Consider the following 21586-nt stretch of genomic DNA (forward strand, 5'->3'; position numbering starts at 1 on the left):
AAACTGAGAGGAGGGTTTGAAGGTGAAGTCTGTTGCTGCGAACTACACGCCGCAAGTACTTTCTGATCACTTTTGTCAGGTTCTGGATATGGCATAACACGATCGGCTTTAACTAACTCAGCGATCACACAGTTAGTGGGTAATGTGATGTCATGGTTAGTTTCGTTTCTTAGTACAACAGGTACTTTGTATGGACCATGTGAAGGTAAGGAAATGAGGCAACAGTCTACAATTATACCCCCTGGTAGAGAACCATTGGTGGGTTGTTCAATGAGTGCATAAGGCTCATGCTTGTTTTGGCTGGGTTGCATAAACCCTTCTAGTAACAGTTTTTTATTTGCAGGGAGAACTTCTTGGGTTCTCCCTCGAAGCTTCACCACACCAACTCGTCCATCTTTGCTTTGTTTTTTTCTGACTGCTAAGGCTTTTAGCACGTGTTGGTACCCATAAGAGAGTGCCTTGGAATCAGGTAAGTTATTGGCAGACAATTGCTCATACAAAGGATCGAGTGTGTTTGTGCCAATGAGTAGTGGTGTATCAGAGTTTGAGCTTATATCCGGAACCACTAACGCAAGGGTAGGTAACTCAAGTCCAGACTGATCGAGCTCTTTTGGAAATGTGACACTTATCTCTATGTATCCTAAATAAGGAACTGCTTGACCGTTTGCGCCCTCGACTTCTAACAGATTACTGATGGGTTTAATTGAGAGGTCAGGTAAGTGTTCTTGGTAAAAAGAATTGGCAATGGTGGTTACCTGGGACCCTGAATCCAGTAAACAATTACATTCAACACTGTTAACTGAGACTGTAGCTGTGCATCGCCCACCCACTAATCTTTTGGGAAGTTTTGGCACTGAATGAGCATGAACTGGCTTGCAAAAAAGTCTCTCTGTCCTTTCCTTAGAGGGACTTGGTTCTACTTTAGCACCTATCTGTCCCACGATAGGAGCTTCTACCGGTTTAAAGGAGGAGACTGAGCAATTGGCTTTGACATCTCCCACTCGCGCTGCTTCTGTCTAAGAGCAAGTCTTTTAGTTGCAACTAGTGCTGGATTTGGCTCGTTGCTACAGCTAGAAGCTATGTGCCCATCTTCTCCGCACTTAAAACAGTATCCAGGCTTTGGTCTGGGCACCACTGCTGTTATCTGCTGAATCTGTTTGGGCTCATCTGGAATTTTAGTCCCCACACGGGGTTTTGACTCTTTTTGAGTTTTCTTTGCCTTTTTATCTGTGTTGTTAACCTTAAGCTGTGCAATTTGGCTCCTGAGCTCAGCGATTTGTTTGCGTAAGTCATCACAGTTATCATCTATTTCCAGTTCACAAGTGTTTTTACTCTGAGAGCATGTTGTTTGCCCATTTGAATACACTCTAGTTCGTTGTGCCCCTAAGTGTTGTTTCATGCGCGCTGCTTTAGTAGCCTGTTTGTCTTCTTCAGTGCGCAGTTTGAGGAGAAGTGCTGTAAAATGAGGCGGGTTGTCTTTCTTTTGTTCGAGTTGCAGGTTTGAAATCAGCGAGCTGTCCTAACAGCCTCTGCAAAACTGCTTGAGCAGCTGCTGGTCGGCGTCACTGGAGGAAATTCCATTCCTCTGAATAACTAGGTTTAACAAGGTGTATAACCTCTGAAAGTAATCGGAAGGTTTTTCACCACTGTCCTGGTTTGTGTTTAAGAAGCGAGCAAAGAGCTCGTCGCCGTCTTCGACAGCTGCGTAAGCTGAATCGAGATGTTCAAGGTACGTTTCCGGGTCGGATTTTGGACTAAGAGCTTTAACGATGCTCGCTGCTGGGGCTGACAGACTCTCCACGATTCTTCGTACAATTTGGGACTTGGTGAGTGAAGGATCATTTATGCATAACACTACACTACTACGCCAAGTATCATAGTCAGTTTCAAAAGAAGGGTGTGGAACTCGCCCTGAGAACGGTTTTAGTCTGTATTGTGAAGTAGGCGGAGGGATAACCTCACTGCTTTTAACAATGTGTTCCACAATAACTCGCTGAACCTCAGGTGTGTTTAAAAGATTTGGTGGAATGCAAGGGTTTTGTTTTCCAGTCTCTGTAGGTGGACAATTGTCCTTTGAGTTGTTCATATAGTTAACTTCTGGTGTTAAAGGCAGGGAATATGTAACTTGGTCACTATGGAGCATTGGCTCTGGTTCAGTGACTGGTTCAGATGCATGGGTATCCCTTCCTAAAGATTCCCCAATTTTTGCCAGTTCCTCCATTAGAAGGTCTTTAAATGATTGATTGCTACGCGCAGCTATGTCCCTGAGCTCTGACAGATAGGCATCAGTGGCAGATGTGCTAGTTTCTAGACTGTACGCGCTGGCTAGGTCTTGAATATGAAAGAAAACATCTGGGTTCCTAGTACAAGGTTTGTCATAGGGTAAACATTGTTTCTTTAATTCCTTAACAGTGGCTTCATGTTGAAACTCCACAATAATCTGATCACAGTTTGGTAACTTAATGCGCCTGTTAACTGGTCCGAATCCTTCCATAAACCCAAAGACTTCGTTATCAAGGTCTGTATCAGTTAACCCACTGATTAAAACAGCATTTGAAACTTTGACCTTTTCTGTTTTCACAACTTCCATTTTAAAACACTCAAAAGTACCAATAATGCCAAAATGGCAAACAACTGTGACCTCCAGGCACTCTTATGATGTCAGTCAATGGTTAGCTAAGGTAGCAACTCTACAATTCTCCTGGCTGGCTCGCCAAGTTTTATGTAACCGGATTACAGGATACAATAAGATAATTAAAAGAAAAAATAAACAAATGGGCCAATAATTAGGTTCGGGGAGAATTGGAGGTTGTTTAAGAATGACTGGAGTCACGGGTATAGCATGAAACGGTTTATATACTAAATTTTAATAATAATGGGAAATATAACACATAAAGATAACACACAAAAACAGATGAAAACAATCGACAATAGTAAAATGCTCGGTATGAGATTTGATCATATGAGTCACAAGTCAGCCGGCGTCAAGTCAAATCCCCACGCTTGGGGTGAAAGTCAGAGTCCGGTGGTGCGATTTTTTCCTACCGCACCGTTGAGATTGTTCACAGAAGAGAGCAGTCTGCTCTTCAGTTACTTGAGATGTCCTGGTTCGTTCAGTGGTTAAGGCTCGCCATCTCCCTCGTCAGGAAGAAATCCAGTTCTCGTTCCAAGTGAGTGATCATAGGAGTCGGGATCAAACCCAAGGAAAAAAAAAACCCAGCCTGTAAACAACAGGACTGTTAGCGAGTTGGCATCGACCCTTCTCGTCACATCACAGCATAAAGTCTTACAGACTTAAACAAATGCTTCACTCTATTGGCATAGCCAATCATGTTTGGGTTCACAGTTCAACTAACATAACATCAATTTGATTGTCTATTAAAATAATTCTCAGTAGCTCTGGAAATATAATTACATATGACAACAATTGTTCAGCTCAATAGGCTCAGTTAGATTCTATTACTCTACACTATTCGACAAGAAATACATTCATGACAACAAGGATACATTTAGTTGTGTTTCTATACAGCATTGTGACACCTTGTATATCTGTAACACAATAAATAAATAAATAAATAAACAAACAAATAAATAAATAAATAAATAAATAAAATGTTCTATAACAAAATTAAACAAAATATAAATTCTGGTCCTTTGGTCCACCTTTGTAAAATAATTCCTCCCTAATCAGTTAGCTTTTATTTATTTTTATTTATCTATTTTTTTTATTATTAAATGTTTGGTTAAGGGACGCATTGCTAATTCTATGGCGTTAGCTATAACGCCCCTGAGGACCTTGTACATCTAGGCCGTACCACCATTAACTGGCGGTTTGAGCCGTTAACTCCTGGGAATCCCATATGCCCTACCGCCGTTAACTGGCGGTTTGAGCCGTTAACTCCTATATGCCCTACCACCGTTAACTGGTAGTTTGAGATGTTAACTCCTGGGATCTAACGTCTAGCAGCCCACTGCTGTCACCTCGGTTGCTGTAATTAGCTTTTTGAATTTAATAATTTACTGAATTTAATCTCATTCACTCACCAACGCGCTCCAACGGTTCCCTCCTACAGAGGATTGGTTCACTCTGTCGTCTCCACACAAATCTATAAGAATGGAATTAATTTGATAAGCTATTTAAGTTTCCTTTTTTTTTAAGTTGCATCGTTAGCTTTTTCTCTTCTTTTTTCTTTACTCACCGCGTTGGTTCCAAGTTCCTAGCTCTTATTAGAAGGAGTCAAGTCCGCCTCTCCCTCTATCTATGCGGCACCCAAATCAGGGTTCTTCACGGCCTCGACCGTTGTTTTTTTTTCTCTCTCTCTCTCTCTCTAACCGCTCAGTCTTTGCTTTCTGTATCTGCGTGCTGCACAGCCGTTTGTCTCTCCTCTCGCTCAGCTGCGTCGCACGGTTTTATTTCGCGGAGGCGGGACTTATTTCTCTCAGCCAATGAAATTTCAGATTCCCACCTGGACCAATAGTATACAGCTTTCCTCTTCTGTTTCTGTTAGTGATGTTCAAGATTCTTGTTTTAACCGATGTTTAATATTAAACTCGTTATTTTAGTTATTCACCCTTCCAATAATTCATTATGAAATTATCTATTAGTTAATTAGATATCTATTAATTAGTATTGTTAATTTCCTTAATTTATATTTTATATTTTATCTAAATTGAGGATGGATCATATTAGTAAGCCAATTAGTTAATACCTCATTAAGGTTCTAGCTTCTGGGTTACACAAACCAGGACAGAATGTTTATTCTAGCGCCAAGTTCACATTTTCTTTACTAAACTCCCCAAATTTGCTTTCTGCTGGTGGCAGAAGGACACAGTCAGCACTTAGCGAGGACAGTCAGTGTGTTGTTAAATGAAATAGCCAATCACAGTAGAGCCTTTCTACCCAATGAGAGATGAGAAAGGCGGGATCTTCCTTGGACAACCTAGTATTCTAAACGATGCGTATGCAGTAGGAGGCGTGGCCCTCGGCTCTTCCAGGTGGGAGGGGCCTGTAAAGGGCGGGAGCTATAGCCATTCAAATTTCTAAATCTCCTCCTTTATAATCAATCAATCAATCAATCAATACTTTATTAATCCCAGAGGGAAATTAGAGTTTCAGTACACACAATTCAGAGATCAGACATACATGGGCAAGACACATGACAAGAAGTGGTGATTGTGGTCATTCGCAACCCGAGTCTCGCTACCTTAATAGAGATAAGAGGGTAACATGAGGATTGGTTCAGGTGGAGGGAAAAAAAGGCACTTCACAGTTACCCTCCACCAGGAGGGCAGCTTTGCTCTCCAAAAAAACACCTCAAATATATATGCAACAGACTCCAGACAACACAACATAACATGAGACTCCAATAGGAAGGCAGGGGGGGCTGGGATCCTGTTTCCCCCAGCGAGAGCAGCCATCGACGGCGCTCATCTGCTGTACAGTCACAGGTGGGAGGGAGATCTTGGGAGAAGCGAAGAGCACATTGACTCCTGCAGATTGATGACCTCGCCAGGCTGAAGTCCACCAATCCGAAGGTGGGGGGGGGGGGGGGGGTAGGTTGGGTTTTCACAGCATCTGTCTGCATTCCTTCGTGGGGGTTTTAGTTGCTTGCAGCTCAAGGCTACCAGGGCATCAGATTCAGATAACAAGAATTTGTTTGGGTCAGGCTGAGATAATTTTCCTCTCTGCCTTCAGTCTTTAAACTGATCATTCCAGTCCTTCAGTGAAGCCAATTTTGGGTTTTTAAACCTGTCCATACCGTCCGGTGACTCTCTCCGAGATGACATCCATTTTGCGCACTAATACCGGTATCGCAGCTAGAACATTGTCCAGCTTACGATTCACCTCGAGTAACGTCCCAGTCTGAGAAGTCTCCACAAGGATGTGCTTTCTGTGGGTGTGGGTCGCCCTCCATTCGCTCCCGTCTTCCCAAGTTTCCAGAAAACCAGATATCCTCCCACTCCAATCAGGAGAAATCCAGTGATCATCAGGCCAAATATCCACACGTCTTCAATATCCTCAATGGACAGCTGGCTGAGGCATACGATCTTCCACTCCTTCCAGGAATCCAACATATATCCCACCGGGTGTGTCCCCTGTGGACATGTGGGAGGCCCCTGCTCCGTTCTCATTGTTGAAAAAATCTTATCGATCGCATTGAATGACCAGTTTATCAAATCCATGGTTAGTAAAAATAGAGTTTTTCAGAAGAAATGCAGAGAAGCGCTCTGTGGGCAGACAGGACAAAGAGCCTTGGGGAAAAAAAAAGATAAGGGAGCGAAAGAGAGAAGCGTCTGTACTCCTCGAGTGCCTTGAAATAAAAAAAAATAAAAACTAACGTGCACGTTAGTGGACTAAAATAACGTCATGCTCCAGAGCCCAGCTTTAAGCAGATGCTTGTTGTGAAAAAGCAAGACCCCTACATGCTGAGGATGAGACATAATGACATGTTTCTGTCCTCAGATTGGGTCTTATTATGGCAGTGAAGTGCTTGGGCTGGACGTGGATAAGGACGGCATCACAGACGTCCTTCTGGTTGCTGCTCCGATGTTTCTCAGCTCAGGAAACAAGGAGGCTGGTAAAGTCTACATCTACACCCTCAGTGGGGTAAGAGATCAATAAACATGCAAAAATCACTTTTTATACCACGATGCATCAAGTGTTCCCCCCCTCTGTTTCCCAGGAGCAGGTGTTTGTCTCCAACGGTACGCTGACATCAGAGGGGAAGTCTCAGGATGCCAGGTTTGGCTACGCTCTGGCAGCAGCTCCAGATCTGAACTATGATGGATTCACCGACCTGGTGGTAGGAGCTCCACTGGAGGACGATCACAGAGGGGCCGTCTATGTCTACCACGGACAGGATATTTACATAATCCATAATTATAAACAGGTACTTCCTGTTTTGTACATCTACAACATCCCAGGTGTGTCTCAGAATTCAAACTAAGATCTCTCCTCCTCGCAGCGTATAGAGGGGGCCTCTCTCTCCTCGTCCCTTCAGTATTTTGGCCGGAGTGTGAGCTCACGTCTGGACTTGGATGGAGATGACCTGATAGACTTGGCGGTTGGAGCACAGGGAAGTGCTGTGATGCTCAGGTGAGGAAGAAACCCCCGCTGCAGGGCAGACTGACAGTGTGACAGCATCTAGTTTCTCTCCAGAGGTAAAAGACGCTTTCTGTGTTACAGATCCAGAAGCATCGTTCAGATCAATGTGAGTTTGTCCTTCCAGCCTCATTCCATCAATGTCATCCAGAAGACGTGTCAGAGGGGGGGCAGGGAGTCGGCCTGTCTGGACGCCACCGCCTGCTTCAATGCCGTCTCACGCTCCCCCGGGCCCAACGGGATTGGCTTCGGTAGGACTCGTTAACGAAGCGAACATATTCCCATTGAAATTTATGTTTTTATTTCAGATAAATTTAAAAAATCTTTTATTCCAAACGGGAACTCAGACGATTAGATAATTTATCAGTTCAGTTTCTTCAGAGTTCCTGTAGGATGTCGTGTAGATTTACAACAATAATGATACAACACATCTGATGTATAAACCTAGTTAGAGCACAAAATGTGCAGTTTATACATTTTTCTGAGACTAAATTATTGTTAAAATCAGTTTTTTAGAACACGTGTTTCATGCAATATTTGAAACTTTTGTTCTAAAGATCTGTGGTTGTCAGCCATGTTGGATGACAGGAAGTTTTCGGCGCGAGCTCTGTTCGACAACAGCTCACACCGACAAATCCAGCTGCCGGTCCGGGTCCAGACGGGGAAAGCTCTGTGTTACAAGCTGCCCTTCCATGTCTATGTGAGAGTTGGTGTATCTCACACACACACGCACACACACACACACACACTCACAGGGATTCTAACCGTGTCTCCTTCACAGGACACAGCGGATTACATTCGCCCAATCAGCTTCTCGCTGCAGTTTAAGATCAACAACACAGCGACGGGTCCGGTTCTGGACGAAGGCTGGCCGATGACGGTCAACAAGTCTGTAAGTGGCACAGCGACTAACAGCTTAGGTGCAAACATGTCCGTCTTGCTCATTCGTTCGTTCTTATGCTCGAGCATCGCCACGTTTCTCATTTCTTCACCCGTTCTGCTTCTACTCCTGTTCAGATCCCGTTCTTTAAAGACTGTGGTGAGGATGATGTTTGCACCACAGATCTGGTCCTGCAGGCCAGCATGGAAATCTCTGGGACAAAGTACACATCTTAGCTGCTCTTCTACTCATTTCTCTGTTGCTCTGGTGTGAGTCTTTGCTCTTCCTCTGCAGGCAGAAACCTTACTTGATTCAGAGCCCTCGTAAGCGTCTAGCAGTGGAAGTTCAGCTCCAGAACAGACTGGAGAACGCCTACAACACCAGCCTGAAGCTGCACTATTCACGCAACCTCCATTTCTCCAGCCTCAGCATCAGAGTAACTCCCATCCATCCAGTCCTGACTCATCCAGCGTTGTTTAATCTCTCCGTTTCTCTAAATACGCCTTTCTTTTAATTTAGGAGGACTACAGCTTTAAGATTGAGTGCACGGCGCTCGGCCCCAACAGCCACTCGTGCAACGTCAGCTATCCGGTGTTTCGCTCTCAGTCAGAGGTGAGCTCAGGAAGTGGCTCCGCCCTCCTCAGGTGAAGCGTGTCACCTCAGCGGTTCGATGTTTTTCACCCCGCAGGTGAACTTCATGTTGGAGTTTGAATTCAGCTGCACATCTCTACACAACCGAGTGCAAATGAAGCTCGTCGCTAGCAGGTAGCTGACTTGTGATGACGCAACCGGATTAGGGCAGTGCTGTTTAAGATTTTGCACGTTTCATCTAAACCCTCTTTTTTGTCTTGCAGTGACAGCATGGAGAGAGACGCGACTTTAGGGGACAACAGCGTCCAGCTGCAGAGTTTTGTTCAGTACCAGCCGGACCTTTACGTCAGCAGGTGTGAGCTGAGAGAAAACTTTGTTTACAAGATTTCAAATAAAATGTTTTGTAAGTATTTAACTTGCTGCTCTTTTTGCTGTGAAGTTACTCTAACCTGAACCGCTACGAGGTCCATCCCACACGGTCTGCGTCGGAAGCTCTCGGACCAGAATTCTACACACACCTCCGGGTAAAGACGCGTCTGATGATCGTTAATGAGCTCAGACTCACGTAGACCTCACAAATGACTCTTATCTTTTCCTGTAACCGTGTTCTCACCTTCTACACTGCAAAAAATGATTTCTAAGAAACTAAAGAAAACTCGTTTTTAGACTTTTTTAATTACTTAAAATGAGGTAAATATTCTTCAATTAAAAAATCTGCCAGCGGGGAAAGCAAAAGTTGTTTGTTCAGAATTCTTAAAACTAGCTAAATAATCACATTTTTGATTTATATGGATCATATTTAAAAATATTTACCTCATTGTATGTAATGCTAGTTTTTTTTAGAAGGTTTTTTTTTAGATTAACTCATTCGCTGCCAGCGTTTTTTACAGTTTTTTTTAAGAGTGACAGAACGTTGCGTGCTAGGATGATGTCAACGCCAAAACAACCAAAACAAAGCGGAGACTCACCTCTTACATCAGGAAGAATCTGCGCGTTTCGAGCGTTATCCGTTCTTTCATAATCCGTTGTTGAATTTTGATCGGCAGAAGCTTTTCTGGTTCGCGCCTCACTTTTTTACTGCAGCAGCCCAAAAAGATCTCCTAACACATGGATGTTCTGCTTCCTGATCACGTGACGTGTGACATATGCGGATGAAGATCGGCCTCAGAGCTGTTTGTTCTCACGGAGTGGGGGCTCGTCCGACGCCCACACAGTAAAAACATGCAATTGACGACTTTAGTCATCAATGGCAGTGAAGGAGTTAAAAAGGTAAAATTTCTAATATTTTTTAGAAATCCATTTTTGCAGTGTACTTGGATTTTGGCTAGACTTCCAGTCTTGTTCCTAAACACGTTAAGAAAAGTATATTTTCTCTTATACCATTTAAATCTAATATTTTAATCATTCACTGGTAAAAATGCTCCCAAAAAAAGGAAGAACCAGTTTGTTTTTACATTTTAGTCAAATTATCATAAAACTCATTTTTCATCTGATTTTAGTCGCTTTTCAACCAGCAGCCTGTCCTAAAGGCAAATGTTTGTCCAACTTCAACTGAATCTATAAAAACTTACCAGAAATAACGATTTGATGCAGGAAACAGTGTTTTAGTTCAGTTGGAGACAATAAACGGATAAAGCATCTCTCAGGCAATGGCGCCCTCAAGGGGTGGCCCCTAGAAAATTGCCCCCCCCCCCCCCCCCCAGGGAAAAGCCAGTGTTAGCAAATCATATTAATGTTCAGTCAAACCATATATTGATCTTGTTTATTCAAGACATAATTATAAAAAAATGCAATTAATGAGTACAGAAATAATCAGAATAAAAAATAATACATATGTATCTGCTGCTCACCATTAAAAAAATAATAATTATCTCCATGTTTTTTTTAACACAGCAACACGTGAATTAACCCCAAAAAATACATTTTTAAATGTATTATATATATCACATTTTAAATAACTGAAATGTATATTTCTGAAATGTTTGTTTGTAAAATTTATACGTACTGTTATTTTAATAAAAGCGAATAAAGGCGCAATGCAGTACATCGCCACAGGCTAAATTCTCCCAGCGTTACCACAAGGACCAATTTGGTGTGCCAACCCAAAACGTCTTTGGCCCCATCTGGCCCCCCCAATCAAAATTTTCTGGAGGCGCTCCTGCCCTGAGGTCTGACTGCACGTCTGCTGCAGACAGTTTTTATGGTCTGTCGCTTCCTCTTCTGTCCCGTTTCCTATTGTTGCATGCTCAATTGCAGAACATGCTTTTGTATTCAGGTACAAAAACTGATCATAAAATGAAGCCTAAGTCCAAAGAAAAACCTTGAAATATCTCCAGAAAGGCAAAACTATTGATCCAGACCTCTTTGGTTTGCTAAATGTAAATAAATAAGAGCTGGTTTGAAAATTCTGTTTTTTTTCTTGCAAAACAAGTGAAAAACTAGCTTTTATTTGCATTCTCAGCTGCAGAATCTGGGCTGTTACGTCTTAAGTAACCTGGAGCTGCGGATGTTTCTGCCCTCTGTGGCTGCAGGAGACACGGTCTTCATGACCATCACCGACGTTTACGCCTACAACGTGAGTATTGTGTGTGTGTTTGTGTCTCAGTCCACCATTTCAGGTGGTGTGTGACGTATTCAGGCTCCTCCACAGGCCACGGGGGTAAACTGCAGAGTTCTGAGCGCCGTCGCCCAGCTGAAGGCCAGACAGAGAGACGTGCGTCCTCTTCATCCTGAGGACATGATGCACAACGAGATACTGGTGAAGCTTCTCCCCCCTCTTTAAGTGACTCCCACACGTTTGCAGATGATGTTGATGTGAGGCGTTCCTGTCCCGTGTGCAGAACTGCAGCAGGTCGTGGTGCACAGAGGTCACGTGTGAAGTCCAGCAGCTCCAGCAGGACGTCGTCATCCGAGTCAGCCGCAGAGCTCATGATGACTTTTTCAGAAAGGTGAGCTCCGGAGCGACGCGTGGACAGTTTTCTCCTCATCGAACAACTCTGTCGTCACGTGTCTCTGTCTGCAGGCCAAGTACAAGTCAGTGAGGATCGTGAGTGACTTTGACCTCACAGCTAAAGAGACGAATCTCATCACTCTGAGGGCAGGAATGCTTAGAGGGGAGGTGAGACACACGAAAGATTCTGAGTTTCATGGTAAGAAAATAGTTTTTCTCATCTTTCTCTTTCCTCCAGAGCGTGTTGGAGGTGCTGAAGGGCCGAGCGATCCCCATCTCGCTCTGGATTTTAATCGGCAGCATCATAGGTGGTTTCCTGCTTCTGGCGCTCATCATCTTCATCCTGTGGAAGGTATTTCCTTTTGAAATCTTCTGTTAGAAAATAGTGGCTTCTTTTAATCCCGTCTATCTTCTCAGCTCGGATTCTTTGCACGCAAACGGAGAGAGGATGAAAACGACGAGGACTGAGCCTCTTTCAGGGACGTTATCTGCCACAAAGGGGTGGAGTCTGCGTCCAGTCAGAGTCAGATGGTCCTGGGATGAGTCTCCAGGACAAAGAGCATCATCAGGGTCCAACAGAAATGCACTAACAGCTGTTTCCAGAGTTAAAACATGTAAATAGTCACTGCTTTTATTTTAGGAAAAGCCACATTGTCATAAACCACAGTTCTTTTATTTAACTTGCAGACTTTTTCATGGTTTTATATTTTAAACAGTCCAAACAGGCGTTTGTTTTTCCTAATCGGAATAAAAACTGCTGAAAACAAGTGTCGTTCAGTTTATTCAACACTGATGCATAAAAAAAATCAGATTCTCTCTCTAACAGAAACATCCCAGCCGTGAAGTTCAACACGTGGAGTTGATGTAGGACTCCAGAAGGAAGATGGTTTCATCTACTTGGTTCTCTGCTGAGTCTAGCCTAAAGAAAACCAAAGAAACATTTAGAAACCGCTGAGAAAACCGGCTGAAATGTGAGTTTTGGCTTTGCCGTCATACTTGTTGACATGAAGCTTTAAAACCTCCAGCTGCTGCTTCTCTGGAGCGCTGATCATCTCCTCCACCTCGGTCAGCTGCTCGGCTTCGGCCCCGCTGGCCTGCAGAGATGCCAGGATGGCTTCGATTCGCTGGGATTTCTCCAGGAGCCGCCTGGAAGTCAGACCAAACAAATCAGCGGATCCATCAGTGGAAGAGCTTTACGCCAACTCGGAAACCCACTTGTTCTCTTTGGTCTCGAACAGGCGTCGCTCTACGAGGTTGGACACCGTCTGCAGAACAAAAATATCCCAAAACAATGAGAAAGCAACTTTCTTTAACTTCTCTGAGGATGAAAGTGTTTTAGCGGGTCACCTTGTAACATTTCTGCAGCAGCATCCTCGCTGTCGGGAGCTGGTTGGCGGTGTAGAGATAAAAGGTGCGGGAGGGAGCAAAGTCCGGGGTTTTGGGGATTTCCTGATGGAGAAATGATTAAATAAAAATTTATAAACTATTTTAGCACCAAATGACTCCAATAGACAAATATAAAATGACAAACTGAGCTAAAAGTTTATTTTTTCTTAAAATACTGCATCGACTCTTTGGAAGAAAGCCAGCCAAAGTGGGTTTTATAATCTAAAAACTCCTCCGTTTCAGCCGTCTGCTATCAAAGCTCTTAGTGTGAGTCTGCAGCTCCCCCTGGTGGGGAACGTGGGATATTACAAGTAAACTTAACCGCAACTTTACACAAAAAAGAGCAAAAACATTGACTAAAATGCACAGCTAATTTTTAAGGAAAATAACAAATTGATTCTATACTTGTTTCTGTTTCCATACAGGCTAGCATTAGCTTTGTAGCTAGCACAGTTAGCTGCTACAAGTCAGACGATGGCAGTTTTAAACCCCATGAGCCACTGCTTCCAAACGACCGTGTGGTTTTCCCATGTTTATTAATTTCTTCACTAAGTGGCAACAGTTTAAGCAGATATCAGTGTTTTCTAATTCCAATAACGTTGTTGATGTAATGTTGAATGTTTTATTACTAGCTAATCGGTTTCTACCCTGACAATAAAATCCTAATCGAAATGCTGCCGGTGTTGGACGCAAACGGGACTCCGTGGTCATAAATAGAAACAAATTGGTCGTTAAAAACAGTACACCAACTTTTACGATAACTTATTGTCCTGGAAAGACGCATGTCTTAAAACACTGGAGTGCCACAGGGCTGTGAGCTCGGCCTCCTATTGTGCTCCTTTTCCCCCACGACTGCTGCTAAACACACAAGTACGCGGTCAACACCACTATAGGTTGGCCTCATCTTGGACGATGGTGAGTACGCCTACAGGGACAAGGTTACTCTGAGTAACCGGTGCCTGGACAACAGCTTACATCTCAACACCACCAAAACCGAAGCGGTGATCCATAAAACACTGTCTCTAATCTCCGGGGCTGCCTGCAGCACCAACTGTTCACCCTGCTACCATCCGGTAGGCATTACAGAAATCTAGGGGTTTCCAACAACTTTATAGATACAAATTTAATCATTTGCCACAAATAAATCTGATATTAAGTGAAATCCATCTAGAAGCGTCCACACACCTGTAGCTGGACCAGGTTCTGTGAAAGCAGCGTGTACAACATGTCTTTAGCCTCCTTCGCCGGAATCATAGCAAAATCCTCCACCTGCTTCTGTTCCAGGTGTCGTTTCCGCAGCAACAGGCGGAAGATGCGAGCAGATCGCGAGCCAAATCTGACGACAGGTTATAGAAAGTTTTACATCGAATCCCTGACACGGTAAACCAGGCGCACAAAGAGTTAAAACACATACAAACTCACCTCTCCTGCACGATGGACTCGAGCGTGGCTCGTGCCAGGTTGGCTAATGCTCGGTGCAGATCTGGGCAGCGACGTCAGAAAAGCAGCCGCTCTTTGACATTCGCAAAAGAATAATGGTACAAAAACACCAATGAAGTAAAGGATACTGAGGACAAACATGCCTCCTCCACTTTCGCCAATTTTCCCCACAAACTCCATCTAAAACATAAGAAGAGGATGAATCAAGCACCCTTTGGAGGATGGAAACTACACTGTGTGAAGTAAAGGACAAAATACCGGGTCATCCACCAGTAGAGTCAGGTACTGGTCCAGGATCTGCCTGGGGATGTTGTGACTGGAAGGAAGGGACCTAAAGATCTCATTGGCTGAGAGGGGCTTCGTGCAGGAGTCCGTGGGCGAAGTGGTCACCTCACTCATCCGAAGGATGGTCCTCACTATTTCACTGCTGGTCTGAAAGGATTACGATTAATGCTTTTCTTCTCATTTAAGAATAAAAAAGTACAAACAAAATAAACTTAGAAACGTTAATTCATTACAAACGAGGACTCCTCCTTATCGTGGAGGAGTTTGAGTGCCCTAATGATCCTAGGAGCTACGTTGTCTTGGACACTTTTGTGATCCTGGTAGGGTCTCCCATGACAAATTGGTCTTAGGTGAAGGGTGAGACAAAGAACGGTTCAGAGGATCTTTCATGGATTTACAATCAAAGAGTCGGAGTACCCGGCCCGGAGGGTTACCGGGATCCCACCCTGAAGCCAGGCCTGGGGTTGGGGCCCGTGAGCGAGTGCCTGGTGGCCGGGCTTTCGCCCATGGGGCCCGCCCGGGCCCAGCCCGAACCGGATACATGGGCTCATCCAACTGTGGACCCACCACCCGCAGGAGGAACATGAAGGGTCCGGTGCAGTGTGAATCGGGTGGCAGACAGAGGCGGGAACCTTGGCGGTCCGATCCCCGGACAAGGAAACTAGTTTTTGGGACATGGAACGTCACCTCGCTGGCGGGGAAGGAGCAGGAGCTTGTGGCAGAGGTTGAGCGGTACCGGCTAGATATAGTCGGACTCACCTCGAGACATAGGATTGGCTCTGGAACCCGAGACCTGGAGAGGGGTTGGACACTCTACTTTGCTGGAGTTGCTCCGGGCGAGAGGCGGAGGGCTGGGGTTGGCTTTTTGTTAGCCCCAAGCCTCTCTGCCTGTGTGTTGGGGTTTACCCCGGGGGACGAGAGGGTAGCTTCCCTGCGCCTTTGGGTCGGGGAATGGGTCCTGACTGTTGTTTGTGCTTATGGGCCAAATATCAGTTCAGAGTACCCACCCTTTTTGGAGTCCCTGGGACGAGTGCTAGATAGTGCTCCATCAGGGGACTCCATTGTCCTGCTGGGGGACTTCAATGCTCACGTGGGCAATGACAGCTTGACCTGGAGGGGTGTGATTGGGAGGAACGGCCCGCCTGATCTGAACTCAAGTGGTGTTTCGTTATTGGACTTCTGTGCAAGCTGCAGTTTGGCCATAACGAACACCATGTTCGAACATAAGGATGCCCATCGATACACTTGGTACCAGGGCAGCCTAGGTCGCAGGTCGATGATAGATTTTGTGGTCGTATCATCTGACCTGCGGCCGTATGTTTTGGACACCCGAGTGAAGAGAGGAGCGGAGCTGTCAACTGATCACCACCTGGTGGTGAGTTGGATCAGATGGCAGGGGAAGATGTTGCGTAGACCTGGCAGACCCAAACGCATAGTGAGGATCTGCTGGGAACGCCTGGCAGAAGAACCTGTCAAGATGGTCTTCAACTCCCATCTTCGGCAGAGCTTTGATCGCGTCCCGAGAGCAGTGGGGGACATTGACTCCGAGTGGGCCTTGTTCCACTCTGCAATTGTTGAGGTGGCTGTTGCTAGCCGTGGTCACAAGGTGGCTGGTGCCAGTCGTGGTGGCAACCCCCGTACCCGATGGTGGACACCAGAGGTTCGGGGAGCCGTCAGGCTGAAGAAGGAGGCCTACAGGGCGTGACTGGTCTGTGGGTCTCCGGAGGCAGCAGACAGGTACCGGATAGCCAAGCGGGGTGCAGCAGTGGCAGTTTCCGAGGCAAAATCTCGGGCGTGGGAGGAGTTTGGTGAGGCCATGGAGAAAGACCATCGATCTGCTCCAAAGAGGTTCTGGCAAACTGTCCGGCGCCTCAGGAGAGGAAGGCAACAACTCGCTCACACTGTTCACAGTGGGGATGGGGAGCTGCTGACGTCAACTGGGGCTATAGTAGGACGGTGGAAGGAATACTTTGAGGAGCTCCTCAATCCCACCTATGCGCATTCCGAGGAGTAACCAGAGCCAGAAAACGTGGGGATGGACTGTCCAATCTCGGGGGCAGAAGTTGCTGAGGTAGTCAAACAACTACACAGCCGCGGAGCCCCGGGGGCGGATGAGATTCGTCGTGGGTATCTCAAGGCTATGGATGTTCAATCAATCAATCAATCAATCAAAGCTTTATTTATAAAGCGCCTTCCGCAACCCTGTCAGGAAGCCCAAAGCGCTGAACATTGTACAGTTGTATGTAAATATATTGAATAAATCAACAATAAAAGAAATTCAAATTACAAAATACAAAATGGAAATTACAAGATAGATGAAACATTCTGCCTACAATGACAGCCCTACAACATTCATGTTGTAGGGCTGTCATTGTTGACACATCTCTGCAACAATGCGTGGTCATCGGGGGCAGTTCCTGTGGAGTGGCAGACCGGGGTGGTGGTCCCCATCTTTAAGAAGGGTGACCTGAAGGTGTGTTCTAACTATAGGGGGATCACACTCCTCAGCCTCCCTGGAAAGGTCTACTCCAAGGAACTGGAGAGGAGGGTCCGATCGATAGTTGAATCTCAGATTGAGGAGGAGCAATGTGGTTTTCGTCCTGGCCGTGGACCAGCTCTATACCCTTGCAAGGGTGATTGAGGGGGCATGGGAGTTTGCCCAACCAATCCACATGTGTTTTGTGGATTTGGAGAAGGCTTATGACCGTGTCCCCAGGGGCACCCTGTGGGGGACGCTCCAGGAGTATGGGGTGGGTGGCTTTCTGTTAAGTGCCATTCAGTCCCTTTACCAGGGGACCGTGAGTTTGGTCCGCATAGCCGGTAGTAAGTCGGACGTGTTCCCAGTGAGGGTTGGACTCCGCCAGGGCTGCCCTTTGTCACCGGTTCTGCTCATTACCTTTATGGACAGAATTTCTAGGCGCAGCCGTGGTGTGGAGTGTGTCGAGTTTGATGGCAGGAGAATCTCATCTCTGCTTTTTGCGGATGACGTGGTCCTCCTAGCTTCATCCAGCTCTGACCTTCAGCTCTTGCTGGGTAGGTTCGCGGCCGAGTGTGAAGCGGCTGGGATGAGGATCAGCACCTCCAAATCTGAGATCATGGTTCTTGACCGGAAAAGGGTGGCTTGCCACCTCTGGGTCGGGGGAGAGGTCCTACCTCAAGTGGAGGAGTTTAAGTATCTCGGGGTCTTGTTCACGAGTGAGGGTAGGAGGGATCGGGAGATCGACAGGCGGATTGGTTCGGCGTCTGCAGTGATGCGGACGCTGAGCCGATCTGTCGTGGTGAAGAGGGAGCTGAGTCAGAAAGCCAGGCTCTCGATTTACCGGTCGATCTACGTCCCAATCCTCACCTATGGTCATGAGCTTTGGGTAATGACCGAAAGAACGAGATCGCGGATACAAGCGGCCCAAATGAGTTTCCTCCGTAGGGTGGCCGGGCTCAGCCTTAGAGATAAGGTGAGGAGCTCGGACATTCGGGAGGGACTCGGAGTAGAACCGCTGCTCCTCCGGATCGAAAGGAGTCAGTTGAGGCGGTTTGGGCATCTGGTCAGGATGCCTCCTGGACGCCTCCCTGGGGAGGTGTTTTGGGCATGTCCTGCCGGCAGGAGGCCTCCGGGTCGACCCAGGACACGTTGGTGAGGTTACATCTCCAATCTGGTCCGGGAACGCCTTGGGGTCCTGCCGGAGGAGCTGGTGGAGGTGGCCGGGGAGAGGACGGTCTGGAGCGCCCTAGTTGGGATGCTGCCCCCGCGACCCGGACCCGGATAAGCGGAGGAAGACGACGACCTTTTAAATGCAAAAGCTTTAAAAAGTGCTTCATCAAACACCTGAAACACAATAGTGACCAAGAGAACATAAATACAGCTACAACTATAATTAATCTCACTAATGCATGTATTAGTGAGATTTGGTTTCATTCATAAAAATATTGTTTTTTAGGGCTGGAGCCCGTTTACTGTTGATTATTGATTTTTTTTATCCAGTTTTGATGACTGACAGTTCTCTCTAAACACACAGAAACAACATAAAACATTTTAGTCATCCAGGAGAATGAATAAGCGTTTTGTAGGCACGTTCAACTCTTTTTTTTTTTTTATTCACTCGTATTTTTAGTCCTGAAGAGGAAGCCTGACCTGATCCAGTTTACTGGCCACGGCACTGATGATCACCTGGTCTCTGAAGTGCTGATGAAACCGCGTAAAGTTCACCTGCCAGTAGATCCCCTCGTCACCATGAGTCTGCACAAAAACACCAACCGTGTGTGATGATGATAAAAGCAGAAACAGAGAAATGTTGGAATGAATAAATAGGTGAAAAAAGAGAGTTGTTCCCGACTTCTGGCTCCATTTTGGCTCTTTTTGCGCTCCTTTGCTCTTCTCCCTCCTCGGTGGCGAGCTGGCGCTTTCCCCGCCCGACGAGGGTCACATGAGGCACCTTATAGCACTCGGAGAAGCTCTCTGGGTTGGGCAGGGTGGAGCTGGAGGCGGCTGCAGTGGGATTGGGGCCGGCTTGAGTGCTGCTGGCTGTCATTCCTGCTCCGTCCAACGGAGGGCAGCGCTGCAGGAAATGCGTCTCCACCAGTTTAGAAAAGACAGACGACACTTCGCTGTAATCAACGCTCTGCCCATCTGTAAGAACAACATAGACACTTGATGTCACGTAATATAAATCCTACTGAAACCTGAAAAACATTCAAAATCAAATCCAGATTTTTGTCTTTTTAAAATCAGACGCTGACCCTCCATGTTCTGACTGAGGCGGTCAGCGACTGTCTTGACCGTGCCGCTCATCGTCATGTGACCCCTCTGAAGCAGCTCCTCAACGATCAGCTCTCCGGTGTCACCGTACAAGGTTTTAGAGGTGTAGATGTAACGTGGGTATCGCAGAATCCTCAGAATGCAATCGCAGCTTGCCTGATACTCTGGGGGGCTGCCGGGTCCCTTTCGACCAGAGATGAACGAACACGCTCCGTGATGCATAAGCACGCATAAAGACTTCTTTACCTTTAAAAACAAAGGCAAAAGCAGCATCTGTACTGTGTGATTAAAAATCATTTATAGTGTAAAACTGTCCAATAAATCAACTCTACTTATCTAAAATACATCACCACCAACAATTAGCTGCTAAGCAAATATATTCTCAGTATTAACCAGCAGAAAGAAGCTTGTCATTTGTACCAGGTCCGCTGAGACTCCAGTTTCATGAACAATGGCTCGTAAATGTTGGCCACCACTTCTGAGCAGGTGTGTTCCCACTTTCTCCACCACCTCCCCGAAATGCTCTCGCATCAGAAGACCACACAGTCGTACCTCCTGGGCTGTCATCTGCAAAAACATACAATATAAATAAGATCCACAAGTAAACGGGTCAGGGATGAGGTCCTGCCCCAAGTGGAGGAATTTAAGTATCTCGGGGTCTTGTTCACGAGTGAGGGAAAGCTGGAGCGTGAGATCGATAGGCAGATTGGTGCTGCGTCTGCAGTGATGCGGGCGTTGTACCGGTCTGTCGTGGTGAAGAGAGAGCTGAGTCGGAAGGCGAAGTTCTCGATTTACCGGTCGATCTACGTTCCTACCCTCACCTATGGTCATGAGCTTTGGGTAGTGACCGAAAGAACGAGATCACGGATACAAGCGGCCGAAATGAGTTTTCTCCAAAGAGTGGCTGGGCTCTCCCTTAGAGATAGGGTGAGAAGCTCGGTCATCCGGGAGGGGCTCGGAGTAGACCCGCTGTTCCTCCACATCGAGAGGAGCCAGTTGAGGTGGCTTGGGCATCTGGTCAGGATGCCTCCTGGACGCCTCCCTGGTGAGGTTTCCCGGGCACGTCCAACTGGGAGGAGGCCTAAAGGTAGACCCAGGACACGGTGGAGGGACTATGTCTCTCACCTGGCCAGGGAACGCCTTGGGATTCCCCCGGAGGAGCTGGCCCAAGTGGCTGGGGAGAGGGAAGTTTGGACCTCTCGACTTAGGCTACAGCCCCAGCCACCCGACTCCAGATAAGCGGATGAAAATGGATGGATGGAAGTAAACTGGTTTTATTTATGTTACAGGTTTTGTAGAAGAATTCCTGTATTTTATTGTAGATGAAGCAAAACAGTAAATTAGATGACATCACCTATATCACGATAATAAAACCCACGGAAGCAGCACCAGATTAGCAGAACATTTTATAAAAGATGCTTTTCATGAAACAGATTGAAAACAAAATAATCAGTGTAATATGAACCAACAGTTGATCAAAATAAACAAACTAATTAAATGACAAAATGACTGTACCAAGTTGTGAGGAAAGTACTGAATATTGTGTATGTGGTTGGCTTAAATAGGTAAATTAGTATGATTTATTATCAACATCTTAACAGAAATTAACCTATTGCAAGAATAAAGTCATTTTATTGTATTTTATAAATTATATTTACTTTTTTGACAGGACACTAAAACACTAGTACACTTAAAGCATCACAAATCAATCACTAGCATCTTTAAACTGTGATGTTTCGGTTAAAAAAACACTAAAGCACCATAAAACAAAAGACAACATGTAAACTTCATCTAATATTAAATGTTAATTATGTTTTAAGCGTCTCTGATTAATGTCCACACCAGTGAAGCTAAAGTTGTATTAAGTGGATTAGCTTACAAGCTACTAGCGGCTAGCTCACCTGAAAGTAAAGAATTAGGAAAAATAAATACACGTAACTTATTTTTTTCACGAACCTTTTATTGCAGATGGGTTTCGGAGCAAACGTAGCTGTTGCCTTCATGCATCGACTTTTTACACATGCGTCTCTTCCATCACAACACACAGACACTTCCGGTAAAAAAGACACTTCCGCTCTCTGGGTCTTCCCTCCAGGATTTGGCTGCAGTGCAGCGCCCCCTGTCGAGCTGGAGATCGTTTGGTTCAGGCAAGTTGTTGTAGCATATAATTAACCACATCCCATTTTTTTCATTTGGAAT

The 21586-nt window shown here is 45.7% G+C and overlaps 2 protein-coding genes and 1 long non-coding RNA gene across 4 annotated transcripts in view; 1 reads left to right on the plus strand and 2 right to left on the minus strand.

Annotated features, from left to right (window-relative positions):
• Nucleotides 1–12290, plus strand: part of itga10 (integrin, alpha 10) — a 62531-nt gene extending 50241 nt beyond the window's left edge. The window contains exons 13-30 of the mRNA XM_015950395.3: nucleotides 6464–6607; nucleotides 6684–6890; nucleotides 6966–7096; nucleotides 7187–7353; nucleotides 7660–7802; nucleotides 7884–7994; nucleotides 8120–8205; nucleotides 8277–8418; nucleotides 8502–8594; nucleotides 8671–8747; nucleotides 8837–8926; nucleotides 9013–9097; nucleotides 11035–11148; nucleotides 11224–11331; nucleotides 11414–11521; nucleotides 11596–11691; nucleotides 11762–11875; nucleotides 11941–12290. Of these exons, the coding sequence (XP_015805881.3) occupies nucleotides 6464–6607; nucleotides 6684–6890; nucleotides 6966–7096; nucleotides 7187–7353; nucleotides 7660–7802; nucleotides 7884–7994; nucleotides 8120–8205; nucleotides 8277–8418; nucleotides 8502–8594; nucleotides 8671–8747; nucleotides 8837–8926; nucleotides 9013–9097; nucleotides 11035–11148; nucleotides 11224–11331; nucleotides 11414–11521; nucleotides 11596–11691; nucleotides 11762–11875; nucleotides 11941–11991 (2067 nt within the window). The 3' untranslated portion in view covers nucleotides 11992–12290. The remainder of the gene's footprint in view (nucleotides 1–6463; nucleotides 6608–6683; nucleotides 6891–6965; nucleotides 7097–7186; nucleotides 7354–7659; nucleotides 7803–7883; nucleotides 7995–8119; nucleotides 8206–8276; nucleotides 8419–8501; nucleotides 8595–8670; nucleotides 8748–8836; nucleotides 8927–9012; nucleotides 9098–11034; nucleotides 11149–11223; nucleotides 11332–11413; nucleotides 11522–11595; nucleotides 11692–11761; nucleotides 11876–11940) is intronic.
• On the minus strand, nucleotides 3098–4321 carry LOC139069890 (uncharacterized). The gene is made up of 3 exons (XR_011520563.1): nucleotides 4200–4321; nucleotides 4045–4106; nucleotides 3098–3221 (listed from the first exon to the last, which is right to left on the minus strand). It is a non-coding gene; the product is annotated as an uncharacterized lncRNA (long non-coding RNA).
• On the minus strand, nucleotides 12288–21471 carry polr3c (polymerase (RNA) III (DNA directed) polypeptide C). 2 transcript variants are annotated; one of them, XM_015950397.3, is made up of 13 exons: nucleotides 21344–21471; nucleotides 19808–19954; nucleotides 19369–19633; nucleotides 18966–19258; nucleotides 18800–18868; nucleotides 14608–14781; nucleotides 14478–14529; nucleotides 14332–14392; nucleotides 14095–14245; nucleotides 12871–12972; nucleotides 12739–12788; nucleotides 12520–12669; nucleotides 12288–12442 (listed from the first exon to the last, which is right to left on the minus strand). In XM_015950397.3, exons 2-13 carry the CDS (start codon nucleotides 19952–19954, stop codon nucleotides 12370–12372), a joined length of 1587 nt encoding a protein of 528 aa, XP_015805883.1. In that variant the 5' UTR covers nucleotides 21344–21471; the 3' UTR covers nucleotides 12288–12369. The 2 variants fall into 2 exon arrangements, with proteins under 2 accessions (XP_015805883.1, XP_015805882.1); XM_015950396.3 differs by having other exon boundaries at nucleotides 18764–18868.
• Between the last annotated feature and the right edge of the window lie 115 nt (nucleotides 21472–21586).

The sequence above is a fragment of the Nothobranchius furzeri genome, chromosome 5 (assembly GCF_043380555.1).
Source record: "Nothobranchius furzeri strain GRZ-AD chromosome 5, NfurGRZ-RIMD1, whole genome shotgun sequence".
NCBI classification, from domain to species: Eukaryota; Metazoa; Chordata; class Actinopteri; order Cyprinodontiformes; family Nothobranchiidae; genus Nothobranchius; species Nothobranchius furzeri.

Coding starts and splice junctions, on each gene's coding strand:
- polr3c (XM_015950396.3), bottom strand. CDS start 19,954: ATGACAGCCCAGGAGGTACGACTGTGTGGTCTTCTGATGCGAGAGCAT. Junction 14,530..14,607: donor CTCTACTGGTGGATGACCCG/GTATTTTGTCCT, acceptor CTTATGTTTTAG/ATGGAGTTTGTGGGGAAAAT. Junction 14,393..14,477: donor AGGAGGCATGTTTGTCCTCA/GTATCCTTTACT, acceptor GTCGCTGCCCAG/ATCTGCACCGAGCATTAGCC.